The sequence below is a fragment of the Pelodiscus sinensis genome, chromosome 2, assembly GCF_049634645.1.
Source record: "Pelodiscus sinensis isolate JC-2024 chromosome 2, ASM4963464v1, whole genome shotgun sequence".
NCBI classification, from domain to species: domain Eukaryota; kingdom Metazoa; phylum Chordata; order Testudines; family Trionychidae; genus Pelodiscus; species Pelodiscus sinensis.
In genome coordinates, this window is record NC_134712.1 from 183544920 (window position 1) to 183560406 (window position 15487).

At 44.2% G+C, this 15487-nt stretch overlaps 1 protein-coding gene across 1 annotated transcript in view; it reads left to right on the forward strand.

Annotated features, from left to right (window-relative positions):
• TRIM71 (tripartite motif containing 71) overlaps positions 1–15487 on the forward strand; it is an 88902-nt gene that overhangs the window by 51626 nt on the left and 21789 nt on the right. The window contains exon 2 of the mRNA XM_075921963.1: positions 7765–7932. Coding sequence (XP_075778078.1) covers positions 7765–7932 — 168 coding nt within the window. The remainder of the gene's footprint in view (positions 1–7764; positions 7933–15487) is intronic.

Below are 15487 nucleotides of genomic sequence, written 5' to 3' on the forward strand. Positions count from 1 at the left end.
AGGGTTGCCAACTGTCTAATCCCACAAAACCAAACACCTTTACTGTACCCCTTCTCTGAGGCCATGCCCCACTTTATCTGCCCTTATTCCCCCCTTCCTCCCTCACTTTCACCAGGCTGGGGGCAGGAGGCTGGGTATGGGCTTCAGGCTGAACCTGGGGCAGTGGTAGGGATACAGGAAAGGGGTATGGGATGTGGGGGCGAGTGCAGAAGGGAGTCCTGGGGTGTAGTTTCTGGGAGGGGGCTCCGGTGTTGGCTCCACCTGGGTGGGACATGTCTCAGGTGGTTCTCAGTTGGCAATGCAGCCGGGCCAAGGCAGGCTCCCTGCCTGTCCTGGCCCTAGACCACTCCAAGAAGTCTATCCTGGTTTAGACTGCTCCCAAGAAGTCTATCCTAGTGTAGTGGCAAACTTAAGGTAGAAAGGTTCTATATAACCAATGGGTAAATGGATAGCTAGAAAGATTCTATATAACCAATGGGTAAATGGATAGCTATCAGTATAAATTACGAAGATAGAAAACCTAATCAGAAAAGCTAAAGAACCCAGGAGAAAATAAAACTGGCTGACAGAGATAAGGCCAATGAGCATTTAAAAATCTTAGCAATGTACAGGCCTAGTACTGGGTGGCGATGGTAAAATTGTTGTTAATGCTGCAGAAAAAACAGAAGTGCTCAACAAATATTTCTGTAATGTACATAACCTGAGAGTGTTGACCTACTAGTCCACTAAAAAATGAGACTGTTAGACAACATCTAAGTATAAAAAACTTTTAAATCAGGAGGCCCAGGTAACTTGTATCCAGGAATCTTAGAAGAATTGGCCGAGGAAATCTCTGGTTATCTGATGACAGATCTGCTGATGAAAATTCACCTAGCTGACCAAGTCAGAGGACAAGCTATTTCTTCTCAGAGCATCTCTAATGGATTTCTGGTTATTTCCGATTTTATCAGTTGGGACATCTTCCTCTCTTACATGGGACTTTACATCTGGATCCAAGCCTCTTTGATCGGTGGTTGGTCAATTTCCTTTGGGACAGTGGTTCTATAAGCAGCTGTACCATCTGCATCCTGAGATCCTCCACCAATCTGAGTACTGCCTGTCACCCATGCTGAAAAATACACAGTGACCAGCACTCAAAGATGAAAGGGCAGTTGCTTACCTTCGGTAGCTGGAGTTGGCTGAGATGTGTGGTCCCTATCTGTATTCCACTCTTGCCTTCCTTCCCCTATGCTTTGGATCATGTCTGATGTGCAGCTAGCGAAGGAATTGGAGAGGTGGTTAGTTTGCACCTCCTATTGTACAGTCAGCATAAAGCATCAGGACTGAGAGAACCCAGTTGAGGACCAATGCATTCTGTTTGCAAGAATGCTGTGGTCTCAGATGCATGAAGCCCAATGGAACAGATAGAACCGCACACCTCAAACCCCAGTTAAATAATGTCTCTTTGCTGGTATAAGCTGTGTCCACGCTAAAAGCACTTTGCTGGTATGAGATACCAGATCTACAAGAAAACATGGGCTCTGCAGTTATTGAGTAATGGTATGCCTTGGGGCCAAGGTAAAGACAGTTTATTTCAATGCTCACATGTCCTTACATGGATTTTGTTAGTTTCTTATGGAATTGGTGTGAATACATAACAAGACATTCTAAGCTTCTTAGTTTTTTGTTTGTCATTGCAAGAGCCATCCATCACAATGTGGAAAAGACTGGCTTAACATCAGCGCTTTATTGTCAAACAACATATTAACATTTCAAAACATTCATATACAAGCTAATAGGTGATTTAAAATTAAGTAGTTGATATGTGTGTTTTTAAAAATTAATTCTGCTAAATTAGTATTTAAAGCAGATGGAATGTAACTTGCAATTGGACACTTTCTTCTATCATGCCAACAAGGTAAACTAATCACCTAAATGATCTCCACCAACACGCTCAGCACCTTTTTATATTTTGCATGGGGTGCTTCATTGAAAAAGTTAAGGATCTCTACAAATACCACCTTTTTATGACAACAGTGACCCTGACAAAGAAAGATACTACAGGTTTAAACCTTGAGGGCCATTTTCTCCCCCCGAGCCTGGGGTATATAGAATAATAAAATCCAGGGCTGGAAGGAGCTTCAGTAGGTCATCAAGTCCAGCCCCTGTGCAGAGACAGAACCAAGTAAACTTAGACCATCCCTGGCAAACGTTTGTCCAATCAGTTTTTAAAAATCTCCAATGATGGGCGGTTCCACAGCCTCCTTTTGTAAGCCTGTGGGAGAACCTGACTATCCTTATAGTTAGGTTTCCGGTCTGACAATGAACCATTGGTAACCACTCTGAGTAAAATAGCATAGGTTTATTGACTTTAACAGAGCTATGGCTACAAAGACAAATGTAGTATTAGGACCTGAATCTTCATTTTTCACATAGCTTGATTTTTATTTTATATATGCTTTTTTTGAAGCAAGGGGGAATGGAAAAATTTGCTTCTCAAGTCACATAGCCAAAAGAATTTTTCTGAAACTCGTCTACAACATTAGAAAACAAACACATTTTAATCAGGAAATGTGGAGATTACATTGTTTGCAGCATTTTCAAACGGTCAGACTCTGATAACCTCAACTATTGCACTTGCTCCCTAGCAAGCAACAGCAGTAGTGAAATGGTTTTTTGCTATATGAACTTTCAAAATTGTGGGCTGAATGCAATGGGTATGCTTTTTGTTTTTTAAAAAAAACTTATGTTGGCGTCTGTAAAAGTAGTTTTGAGCTTGTGTCAAAATAAAACTACTATTTTTCATCTTCTATTTTGTATCTGTACCCTGGGCAGAATGAGAAATAACGTAAAAATTCCAGTAACTTTCAGTGCACTTATGTGTCTGGCTTTCTTTAGCTTCCAAATACTTTTGTCCCCATCAATGGGTTCCTAATGTTGTGGTTTGAAAGATGAGAGTTTATTCTATCACTTAGTGTCAATATCATGCATATGATGCTGGGGATCCTGTTAGCTCTTGAAGAAATCTATTGTTCCATCTTAGAAAGAGAGAGAGCTACATGCAAACACATTTTAGAAATCTACATTTTTTTTTTTACAGAGACAAATCAAAGTTTTCAACGTGAGCTGTGGGGCAAAAAGGCACCCTTTGGCTTCACTGAGAGGAGACTTTTTAAACACCGATTAAGATCAGGCTCCTCAACTGCTGTTTTCACTGAATTTCCCTCATGGCTACTACATTCCAGTGCTTTTGTCTGTGCCTGGTATTTTGGAAATTTTGGTGAGGGGAGGTAGGTAGGTGGGGTATTCTGGAAGCTGGTCAACAGTAAGGAGGGGAGAGCTGGTGTGGGAATTGTCTGCGTCGGGTCAGAGTTTAACTTTAGTGGCCATTCATCAGATGCTGATTGATTGCTGTGGAATCCCAGGGGACATTTAACAACATTTCTGCCCATCCCCCCTCCCCACCCCCTTTGAAAGCAGATGGACCAAAAAAATGGGGAGAACGACACCCAGGAATTTTGCTGTTGTAAAATGTTTTTACAGTGCACTGTACAGCCTTTCCTGAAGCAATCATGTTTATTGTCTCGCTGTCGTATTTCTTGGGCTCCTGTGGCTATAAAAGATGAATAGCCCTCTGCTAGGGTTCACTGACTCTGTTTAATTTGAAGTAGGCTGCCTCTATTGTTTTGTGTTTAAAATTGTATTCCACCAATTGAAGGAAATATTTTCTATTTGGAAATAATCAACCCATGGTTAACTTCTTTCCAAATAAATCACTGTTAAGCGTCTTTAAAATAATTCCCATCACCATCTTCCTGCCTGTTTATCTCCTCCTCAGCATGTCTGTTTTTTGGGGGATTTTTTTATGGCACTTCTTAAAACATAAATTGAAAGAGAGATTGGAATCCTCAAATTAATAGAAACATTGTTATTCTTTTTACATATTGAATGTATCTTCCAGTATTTGTACATCGACTGACTAACATTGCCCAGAGTTTAACGAAGTGGAGAATGTTATATTTAAAAATTAAAAAACCCTCCTCTTATTTCTTATCTTTAGTGGAAAACAGCCTTGTACTGAGTATGGAACCAAACAATAAATCCAGTAAAAATAGTTCATCTGACCTTTATTTAATTTTTTTAATTTATGAGGAAAAGAGTATCTTTTTCTCCAATTTTCCTTCTCTGCGCTCATTGCACCAAACAAGACATCTGTGTGTTTTTGAGGCTATATTCCCAAAATAGTTGTGAATTAACTTTTTATCCTTCTATAGAAGGATACAATCTATAGAATTTTATTAATTAATAATAGCACAGAGTAGTCCTGTGTTTTGGAATATATGTTCAATAGCATGAGTCACACCCTTCTGATTTCAGTGTGTTACTCCAGATACAGGAATTAGAGGATTAGTAGAGCCTTTTATTTTGGGTTCTCTAAGTTTAGTGCATATTTTCCTGAGGGAATCGGAACTGTTGCAGGTATCTTTCTACTGCAAGAAAAAACTGGAATATCTACCATTTGTAGCACAAGGTCTGGTGTTTGTTTGGCTCTTAACCCTTCCTGATTAAAATCAAATACAAAATTTTATTGAGAGACAGATATTTCTATTTATTGGGTTTGGGTGTCCCTGTTTGGTAGTAGCGGAGAAACAATACAAGCAACACCAAAAAACAAGTGAGGGGGCAGGAAACTTTGCTACTGGCCCTGAACCCTGGGGCTTAAGAAAAGGAGACTGTGAATAATACATGACAGTTTTCTTACTAATTCATTGTGGAATTGGCTGTGGGGTGGGCATGGTGGCTTCTACCCAGAGAACCCTGCTGACAACACCCTTCCGTCACCCAGACAGTTCTGAATTCCCTCCCTCCATTCCCGTAACTGCGACAGTCTGGCCCTCTGATTTTTTGCAGGTCCATTGGGGTGTATAGTGAGTAACATTTAGCTAAAATAAAAAAGCCTGTGCAGCTAACCCACCTCTAATATGTTGCCTTATGTTGTAGGAAGTTATAAGAATTTAAACGGAAGTTGGAAAAGGCAGAAAACGCAGTACTTGTGCTTAGAAGATAACAAGTCCTCTTGTAGTTGACTACTCTTCTCCAGCTGCCTTTTGATGTCTAGTCATTTTCTTTGCAGAGTGAACATGTATTGAGGGGTGTGTCTGTGTGTAAGTAATTTAACTTAATAAGTGGTGGTGGAAATGGAGCAAGCATTGTCATTTTAAAAGGTGGTCCCAATTCTCTTAAAGCTACTTTTTCTCTTCTATCAAGAAGCTTTGCAATCTTGTAATTACATCACCGTAGAACAGTGGTCCCTAAACTTTTTACCTTGTGCGCCCACTCACCCCTGTCTGCACTCCTCACCACACTCCACAGGCAGGGCTAGGAGTGAGGCCACAGCTCTGGCAGAAGTAAAGGATCAAGGCTGCAGCCATAGTCAGGAGTGGGGGCAATGTTGGTACCTGGGGCTCTGGGCTTAAACCGGGAATGGGAATTGGCGGTTGCTCCCTCCCTGCTACCTGTGAGGGCTCAGACCCCAGCCATGCTCTTCCCCCCACCACCAAAATATTCCTCTGTGCCTCCCAGTGGCTCATGATTCACAAATTGGGAACCTCTGCCTTTGAAATTTGCCAACAGCCTTCTCAATTGAAGGAGAAGGTTGACTTTTCAGTTCTGTCTTAAGACTTTATCATGTTCCCTATGTAATCTGCATATCTGAAATAAATAATCCACCATTTGTTAATTGGTTTCATTATAAACTTGATTATTTCATTTGCATGCTGTTAGAGGGAGGGGCAGTGAGAGTGTGTTGATTGAGCAATGTTTTGATTAGTTTCTATGTTTCTGGCCTGGATGACTCCTGCATTAGGCATGATATTTTCTGCAGCAACAGCATCTGGATCTGTGTGACAAGACAGTTCCCTGGACTTTGCCTTAGCTTTGCTTCTGACATTGGCTGTTTGAGGGAGCTAATGGCAAGTTTAACTTGCTGCTGGACTCCTGCTTATATGATCATCATTTTCTTTTCAACTGCCCTCCTTGATAGATATCTTGATAGTGAGATACATAGTCCATGTGACATGTTTTTAAAGAATATTAACTGGACTTGATACCTTGCCTGGTTTTCATCCTCTTCTTCCCCCCCCCCCCCTTTGTTGTTTAAAAGTTAGATGGCCCAGCAATGTTTAATGCATGTTCTTTGTAAAATTATATTGAAAATGCATCACTGCAAGAGAAGACTATAATATAGTAAACTAACTTACCACATTGTGCACAGAAGGAATTTTCTACTACTGGAAAATGTGTAGTTCCAAACTTCATATTTAGAAATTAAAGCAGCTTGACATTAATAAGATGCTTTAATTTTTAAATTTGATGGAGTTTATTAACTACACGCACACAACTTTGTGTGCTACTACAGATATTATGTCTCTAGTCTACTAAATATAAACTGTGTCCATGCAAGGTGGAGAAGTGAGCCTGTTGCCTGGCTTATTGTGATCTATAAATGGAGTAAATGTTAGGCAATCAGGATAGTCGTCTCCTGTGTTTCCTTCCAGTTCTCCCCTCCCCATTTCTCTCCCTCCCTCCCTCAAAAAAGTTGGTACAGAGAATGTTGGTTACCATTAGATTCTGTAGTGCCGTGCCTCCCACTGTGTCACCACTCCATGCTCAACGTTATCTGGCTCTTGTTTCTGTTTTGTGCTTGATCATTCCTGTGGAGTAGATTAAAGTAACTAGTAGGTTAGGGATGAGTGAAAAACTGTATTTGTGGTGTATAAGACCTTACTAGCATTGTACAATGAATTTGGCTTTTGACTGTGTTTTGGGTTTTCAAGTGCTTTTTATGATCTCCTGAATTAAGAATGTGGTGTGTAAGTAAGTTAGTTTTAGATTTCACTCTGAGCTTTCTTGTTCTGAGGTTGCTTGGTGGTTTTTACACTCCTACACAGATCTGTTTTTGAAATCCAACTTATTTCTTTTACTTAACATAACACACATCTGTATAGCATGCTACATCTGTGTACCACTTCCCTCTGTTGGCTGGAATGCAAACATGCAAGCTCCACAAGTTACTACTAGTGAATAAATAAATGATATGAAATATACAAAGTTCCCATCCAGAGTGAATGTGATTGAGATTTGGATCAGCTTTGTTAACCAACGTGATTGCATTTGGCTTATAGGATAATCTTTAAATTCTGTAACTAACTTACAGTTAGTACAGTTTCTTCCTCATAATTCCAGCTTCTTCCCAGAAGTTCCACTGACACTAAAAGTGCTGGCTGGCACAGGAGAATTGTCACAGTTCTTTGTCACCACTGATAGCAAGCTTTTGCCTCCAGTTTGCCCTGAAGGTTCTGTCATGTAGACAGACTGAAAGATCAAAAAGAGGATTTGTCCTTTGTTTTTTGCTTGATGTGCCCAGTGCAGCGATTGTACGTTTAAATGGCTTAGTAACTTTTCTCGCATATTCAAACATTTCATAAAGTTATCTGAAAATGCAATAGGGGACATACCCGAATGGGTGAGTGTTGGCAGATGGTTTCCGTTCTTGGGAGGAGGGTGAGATGTACATCCTGGTATTGTATTGCAAAGAAAACAATAACACTTCTATTTTATTTTTGTCCATGTAGAAGTGTCTGCTTACAAGAGAGAGCGCTTTTCCTCTATATAAGCTGCTGTGAAAACTTTGCTTATCATTACTGCCTGTAATATCTTCTTGTATGGTTAAAGATGCTTGTTTTCTTCTGTGGGTGGCTTAATGTTTCTGTGGCCTTTTTCCAGGTGCTGCATTTCTACTGTGACACTTGTTCAGTCCCTATCTGCCGGGAATGCACCATGGGACGACATGTGGGTCATAGCTTTATCTACCTCCAAGATGCCCTCCAGGATTCCAGAACCCTCACCATCCAATTGCTAGCAGATGCTCAGCAAGGGCGCCAAGCTATTCAGGTAAGTGGCTCGCTAGACTAAGAGAATCTTCTCTTTTTGTTTTACACTATCTGTACCTGTTGCTACGATGTCCCCTGTGTGTGAAGGGCAGAGAGCCCCTCCTTTCAGCTTTCCTTGTCCTCCACACCATGTTGCAGTGGGTGTTGTATTCTCATTATTCCAGAAGGGACTTCCTTGCCGGAAGCAAAATAAAGGAAATGCCAACGCTCTGTTCACATGCATCTCTGTTGCATCATCCTTTCATAAATAGAGACATCATGCTGTTTCCATGTGAGACTGCACAATTTCACATGCAACTTGTTCTAGGCTCAAATTTCTGATCTTGTAAAGCTCTCTTCTTTGCAGGTAGCACATACCTCATTGCTGCTTTACAGCTGCCTACTGTCTCCTACTTTTCAGAACAGGGATTGTCACTTAGTATAGGTCTGACCAGTGCTTAGCATAATGGGTCCCCAAGCATGTTTGAGAGTTTTGGGCATTGCCACATGACAAATAAGCATCAGCTACTTGGATTAGAATGATGAGAATTCTGCTTTGCGTGGGTGAGTGGGGATCGGTTTCAAATGTAACCTTCTCAGAATAGGAATGAGGGTGAATTTGAGCAGAGAGTGGGTGAAAGCATTTCTGCATTCAGGGATCATTTTGTATGAAAAGTGCAATAGCATTAAATAGTGCCAATTCTGTGGTGGAATGCAGCAGCTGTTTAACAGCGCTCAACACCTCTAAATACAGGACAAGGTTGAAAGAACAATACCATACCCCTTCAATCTACAGGAGGAATTTTGGTAGCCAGAAAGGAATTTGACCAGAAACACAGGTAAGGACATAATTCCCTGGGGTTTCTGGAGCTCAGAAGTGAGTGGCTCATCCACAGCATTGTGCTCAATTTAGGGTCTCATTCAGCCATTCTCAGTGTGTGACCCACTTTGGGATGCTGACACACAACTCCATTTTGGTGGGGTCACCAGGACTGGTTCGGATTTGCTGGAGCCTTGGGACAAAGCCTAAGCCCCACCTCCCAGGGCTAAAGCTGAAGCTCAAGGATTTCAGCCCTGGGCAATGGGGCTCAGGCTGTAGGCACCCTGTGTGAGTATAAGGTCCATGGCGTGGGTTTTGTACCCCTCGCTTTGAGTGGTAGGGATAAGGCGGGCTCAGGCTTTGATCCTCTCTCCTGGGGTCATTCAGTAATGTTTGTTGTTGCAGGCTGAGAAGTTTGAGAACCTTTGGTCACAGCTCCTTTCAGGCCTGCCTAAGAGATCATCATCATCATCAGTTTTGCTCCCGAGCCAAGAGTTTTGAGATGTCCAGCAGCTCCCAATCCCTGGTCCGGCCCGTGAACCACTGGCTGCCAAGCCGTGGTGGCTCTGGGAGCTGGGGCTGGGATACTCCGTCCAGCCCCTCTTCTCCCACCTTGGCTGTTGGGAGAGGCATAACCTGCCCCACCTATGCCTGGCACTGGTTGGCTGAGAGGCGGGGCCTGGGGCGGGGTCCCTTCCAGGCCATGGTAGAGTGGTTTGTGCGGCCTTCCTGCCACACAATAGAGCCCAGCACAGCAGCCTTAGAGCTGCCACGACCCAGGCAGCAGTACTCAGCTGGTGGCTAGGAGGCAGCGCAGGGTTAGGTGAAGAGGGCAGATCAGGCACTGGGGGCTCCGATGGCGGGGCTAGTGCTGGAAGGCTCTGGGGGTGGGGCTAGTCCTGGGAAGCTTTAAGGGGGGGGGGGTTCTGACACTGGGAGAGCATTAAGGCAGTCAGGGTGGGGAGCTGGCACTGGGGGGCTCTGGGAGTGGGGCTAGTAGTGAGGGGGCTACAGGGGCAGGGCTGGCACTGGGACAGAGCTAATGTTGGGAACTGGGGGCTGGAACTGGGGAGGTACAAAGGGGGGGTTGGGTGCAGTGGGGCTCTGGAAACAGGAGTCTGGCAGTGGGGGCTCTGGTGGTGGTGGGCTCTAAGGAGCGGGGGGCTGGCACTGGGGCATTTGGGATGGGGGGCTGACACTGGGGGTTCTGAGGGCAGGAGGCTGGGGGGAGGGGGCTCTAAGGGTTAGAGCTGGCACTGGGGACCTCTGGGGGGAGGAGGGGGCAAGGCTTTTTATACCGCAGACCAGCAAACCCATTCACAAACTTTTGGTGGACTGGTAACATTTTATTTGCAGTTTTGAATAAATATTACCAGTCCACCAAAAGTTTGTGAATGGGTTTGCTGGTCTGTGGTATAAAAAAGGTTGGGAGCCACTGATGTAGACTAGAAATATTTAATGTGTCCCCAGTCTCTAGAAGAGAGGAGGATATGGAAGCTTAAAAGAATCTCAGTAGTACAGTGACTTTGAATTTCTTCAGGCTTGCCTGGACAATAGTCCATATGTTAGTTTCTTTTACTTCTGTAGATGTTGATACTTTACTTTATCCGCAGTAGTTGGACGATCGAGTAGCAGACTGTGCCTTTTTACATTTTTTAGTCAGCCACATGGCTTAAACTGTGAATCTGCAGAATTGTGTGTATTCTCACATTTACCCTTTTTTCCCCCTCCTGACTCCGCCTCCTTCTTTTCTCTGTTCCCTTTATTTTCTCTGACCACCCCTTCCTAATTTTTTCCCCCCACACTTAAAACAGCTGCCAGAAGACACCTAATTTCAAGACGAGTGGCCCTGTTAATGGAAATGAGTAGTCCTGTAGCACCAGTGAGTTTTGCCCATATGTTAATCTTGAAGGTGCTATAGGACTACTTGTTTTTAAACTTATAGACTAACACTGCTACGCTTCTGAGACTGTTAATGGCAGTACAGGACTGGGGAAGCACAAAAATGGATTGTGAATCCTACAAATAATTCAGAACCAAGGAAAAAAATTATAAATGAAATTCAGAGGATTTAGGGTCAAGCTAAAAGGTTAGTGACACTGGTGCACATGAAACGCAGGAAAGATGTCTCACTTCCAGATCATAAGGAAGGGGTGGGAGGGCTGAATGCAGCCCTTCAGCTTTCCTGGATCTGGCCTCGAGGCTCAGAGCTACCCCCAGCATGGGGGAACTCCTGCTGGTGCTCCAGCACCGCCACCGCCCCCCCAAGGCTGGAGCACACACAATCTACTGGACTGAGCCTTCCGAGGCTCTGGTGTCTGAGGGGAATGTGGGGCATAATATAACATATGGAGATAGTTCTATCTCATAGAACTGGAAGGGACCTTGAGAGGTCATGGCAGGACCAAGTACCACCTCTGGAATGTCTTTCTCCTCCTCACTCAGGTGCCACGTCCATGAGGGTTTGTGGGGGTTTTCTGTTTTTTTGTTTCTCGCTTCTGTGCAGCCCCCCAATTGGTTTTTTTTCTTTGAGTCCCTAAGGGAAACAAAGTTGTATGTTATGTTCAGCACATGGAACAGGGAATACTTCCCACATCTCTAGCATAGCCATGTTGAAGCTGCATCTAGACCTTGTAGACTTGGGTGAGACTCTTCTAAAATGTTCATACAAACTGGTGTTTGAGATTAGCCCAGTTATCTAGTATCTAACAGCGCTGGGAGGGCTGCGGAGGCGCAGTGTTCAATCCCTGGAGGATTAGCATACATTCTTGTTTTAACAGTCCTGTGGGCTGGCTGAGGGAATAGTGTTGACAGGCTTCAAAAGGCATTTTGTCATGATATTGGAGCTTATAGATACAAGTGATAGGTTTCTGCCATGCTGATGAACTTTATGTAAAATTTACCAATTTCTAAGAGAAGAAAAGGTGCTTAGTGGCGATAGGAGTTAGGCTATTGAGCCACCCTGTGAGGTGTCTGGAAAGCATGCAAATGACCCCAATTGGAATTCTGCAGAAAGGGAAATTCATGTAAACTCTAAGGTTTTAGAGGAAATTAAGTTAACCATCTAAAAAGGATGTTGTAAACGAGTTAAGTCAGTCTGCCACTCCTGCTGACATGCCCCTCAGGGTATGGCTATTCTAGGATTATGGATGTTAAAGAGTGGTTATTTGGCTGCCAGGCTCTTACTACATTTAAAATGCAGAGGTGCAGCGATCCCCGACCGGCGTGAGCTGGGACTGCTTGGTCTCGGCTTGCACTGGGTCCAGTAGTCTCTGTTCACGAGCCCAGGCAGGCCATGGACAGGGGCTGCTCTGGCAGCAGCCCCTGTCTGCGGCCACCCCAACCATCGTGAGCAGGGGCTGCTGCCAGAACAGCCTCGCCTATCCCTCTTCCTCCCCCGACTGCGTCTTTTGGGGAGGGGAAATGAAAGGAAGGGGAGACCGTGGAGACAATGCTCGGGGGAACTGACTTTTAAGCTAGTCCCTCACCCCCCCCCCCCTTGCTGCCTCTCATACCGAGGCAGCAAAGCGGTAGAAGCGAGTAGTCCACTACTCACATCCCTAACTAGGATAAAAGGGGGGGGGGGGTGGGAACTTGTTTTTAAAACCCTATCTGAACAGAGCAAATTGTATTTTTAATAGATGTTTGAGGTGAACATTAAGCTGCTGTAGTGTTGACCTCCAGATTAACACAACTGTATTTTAAACATGGCACCATCTACAGTGGTTTCAAAACTTTTTGTTTCAAATAAGTTGGAAATGTAGACCACCTTTCCTCGCAGAGTTGCCTTGCCTTGCTGTGCTGTTTGACAGTATGTTGTTTAAAAACTGAAGACCATAACAGGCCTGGGTCATTAGTAGAACACAGAGGAAGTAGTTCTGTTATCTTCCTGCATCAAAGACTTCAGCCCTGGTGGTAGGCAAGGCCATTAGCCAATAACTGAAATAGACTGAAAGGATTGCCTATTGGCAAGGCAATAAGCACTCAGCTGGGAAGCAGATGGGGAAGAATCTGACCACCTAACAATTAAGAAATAGAAAGAAATCTAAAAAGAGCAAAAGCTGAATAGATCAATTTCCCACTCACCAGTGAGTCTGAAAGCCCATTCTGAATCTTTCCATGCTTATCTGGCATTGATAGGAATTTTGTGTTTTTAGAGATGTGGAACACTACAGTAGCTGGTGGGGGTTGTTTTGGGAGAAGGGGATTTTTTTTTTTAAGGCTGGAATCCATGTCTTGGGTCACCAGAGATAAATTTTAAATTTGGAAACTCAAGAAATGCTCCTGCCAGTCCCTTGGTGGACTAAAATATGGTTGATTTATCACAGTAATACTGTCAAGTACAGTTGCTAATTTTTTCCAGTGTGATCTACCATAACTATGATTTGATAAGAGAACTGTCTGCACCACCATTGCTGTAGCAGAACCAATCTGAGTGCTCATTTAGGTAAGAAAACATTGTTGACAGACATCTTCACTTCTGTTATTGTCTTGACCTACTCTGGGCTGTGTCAAATGACAACATGGGTGAAAAGGCTAGTGCCTTGTCAGATCTGGTGCTCCCACTAGTGGAGCTGCATTGTCCAAAAAGTCCAGTATCAGCAAAATATCTTTTGTTCACCACTGTTTCTATTCTTCTCCTTACACTGTCTCATTTGCAAGGACCTGCCTTACGCTGGCTCTGCACTAGTATTAAGCTAATGAGAAGAGGACCTGTATTTCTAAATTTGAAGATTGTGAAGGGCTCTGTGTGTGTGGTGTTACAAGGGCATCGTAAACAATAGTGATAAATCTTTTATTATAGGACCGGTCATCCTGTATCTGCTCCAGAATGTAACTCTTTGCAAACTGGAACTCCTTTTTAAAGGCTAGGATACAGAGAAACATCAATAATTTACCAATATAGCCACTGGAACAGTTTGCTTCTTAATGATCATCTAATTCTTTCACTCTTTAAATCTAACAGAGTTCTACAAATGGTAGAAATATTTGTTTACCATGTAAAAATTTTAGGCTGATCAAATCCCTTCAAGTATTTAATATTATTCCGTTTGCTAAATTCCTTGAATTAAAATGTTGGCGTGGGAGGAATGTCAGGGGAAATGAATGTTGCAAATGCTAGAATTTTTGCAAATTACTCATGCCTAAAATTTTTGGGGAAAAACTTATCTATAAAAGATACAAACCAGAGTCTACTTTTTGCTTTAAAAATGGAGTTTTGTTACTCGTTTCCAGTCTGCCAGTCTTCAAGCTTTTTATCCTTATTTCCATCAAAACTCCTTGTTTTTTGTTTTAGTGCCTTTCACACCCCTCCCAAAAATCCTAACATCTCCCACCTCCCTAAACATGGATTCCATCTAGCTGGTCTCTGGCCTGGTCTGGTGAAAACTACACTGACTTAATTAGGTAGAATTTTGAGTGGTTCTGAATGAGGGAATTTGCCAGACCAGGGGAGGTCAATTTCTGACCCTCTGCTGATGAGCTCTGGGCTCACTCTGGTTCCATCAGCAGACCCAGTCAGGCTCCCCTCTGGGCTCTGCACCCCCACCTAGGCCCACTGTTGGTCCAGCCACCTGTCCAGCTCCCTCCTTGGCCGCTGGCTGAGCGCTGCCACCAGCCCCCCCAGCTTTCCGGTTGCCAGTCCCCAGTGGGTGCCACTGCTGGGCTGGCCCTGGCCACAGGGCTGGCCTTACCATGAGGCGAACTGAGGTGGCTGCCTCAGGTGCCAGACTGGGGGGGAGGGCCACTAGGACCCAGAGTGTAGAAAATTGTCCGCTGCTGGTGCATATGTATTCTCTCTGCTCTAGATGCACAGAGATGGTGGAGTGCTGTGCTGGAGGAAGGAGGGCACAAGAGACATAACAGGCTGGCAGGGAAAAATGTGGCATGGGGGCATCATTTGAGCTCCCTGCCTCAGGTGCCAAAATGTGGGCCAGACCTGCCTGGCCACTCGGCTCCATGCTCCCAGCCGGGTGCCACTGCTGGTCCAGTCCCAGCTGCTGGGCTCTGTACCCCCAGCCAGGGGCTGCTGCCAGCCCTAGCACGAGGCTCTCGGCTCTCTACCTCAAGGCTGATTCCTCTGCCAGCCCCGGTGCTGGGCTCCCAGCTGTTTTCCAGGCTGCCAGCCCTCCCTCCTCCTGGTCCCACTCCTGGGCACTGGACTCCCAGCCACCAGAGTGTCCCAGACCCAAGAGGTTCAGTCTGTAGCTTGTCCCATATTAAAATGCAGAATGTACCTCCTCAGTATGTACTCTAGCCAGAAAAAAGCATTTCTCTATTGTAGCCTGAAGTGTCCTTGAATACCTCTGACACCAGTTTGCTATTCTCCTTTTTAGGGGCAGCTCCAGTGAGCTCCATTCTGGCTAGGGGAGTATAGGAACTAGTTGAGCAGGTTTGGATCTGTTGTCTCACCTTGGAATGGAATGTTTGATTCAAGTATTACATCCTGGGCTCCTGAGCCCAGACCCTGCCCCTCTCACTGCGTTTGTGTATGTCAGGATGTTGGTATAGCCCAAGTTCTTTGGAAAAGTAAAATGTCCATCTAAGGACTAAATCATTCTCCCTATTAATTATAAACTGAAAAATGACACATCCCCCTAAAAGCTCCCAGGTACTTGGAGACTAAAGACTCTTCCAACAGGAGCTATGATAGTATTTAATAATATGTGGTTTGAAATCTGAAAGTATGAATATTGAAAGGCTGCTGGCAGCAACAGCTCTGGTGGTTGGCAGTGCTACAGCCATCCTTCGTTGAGAC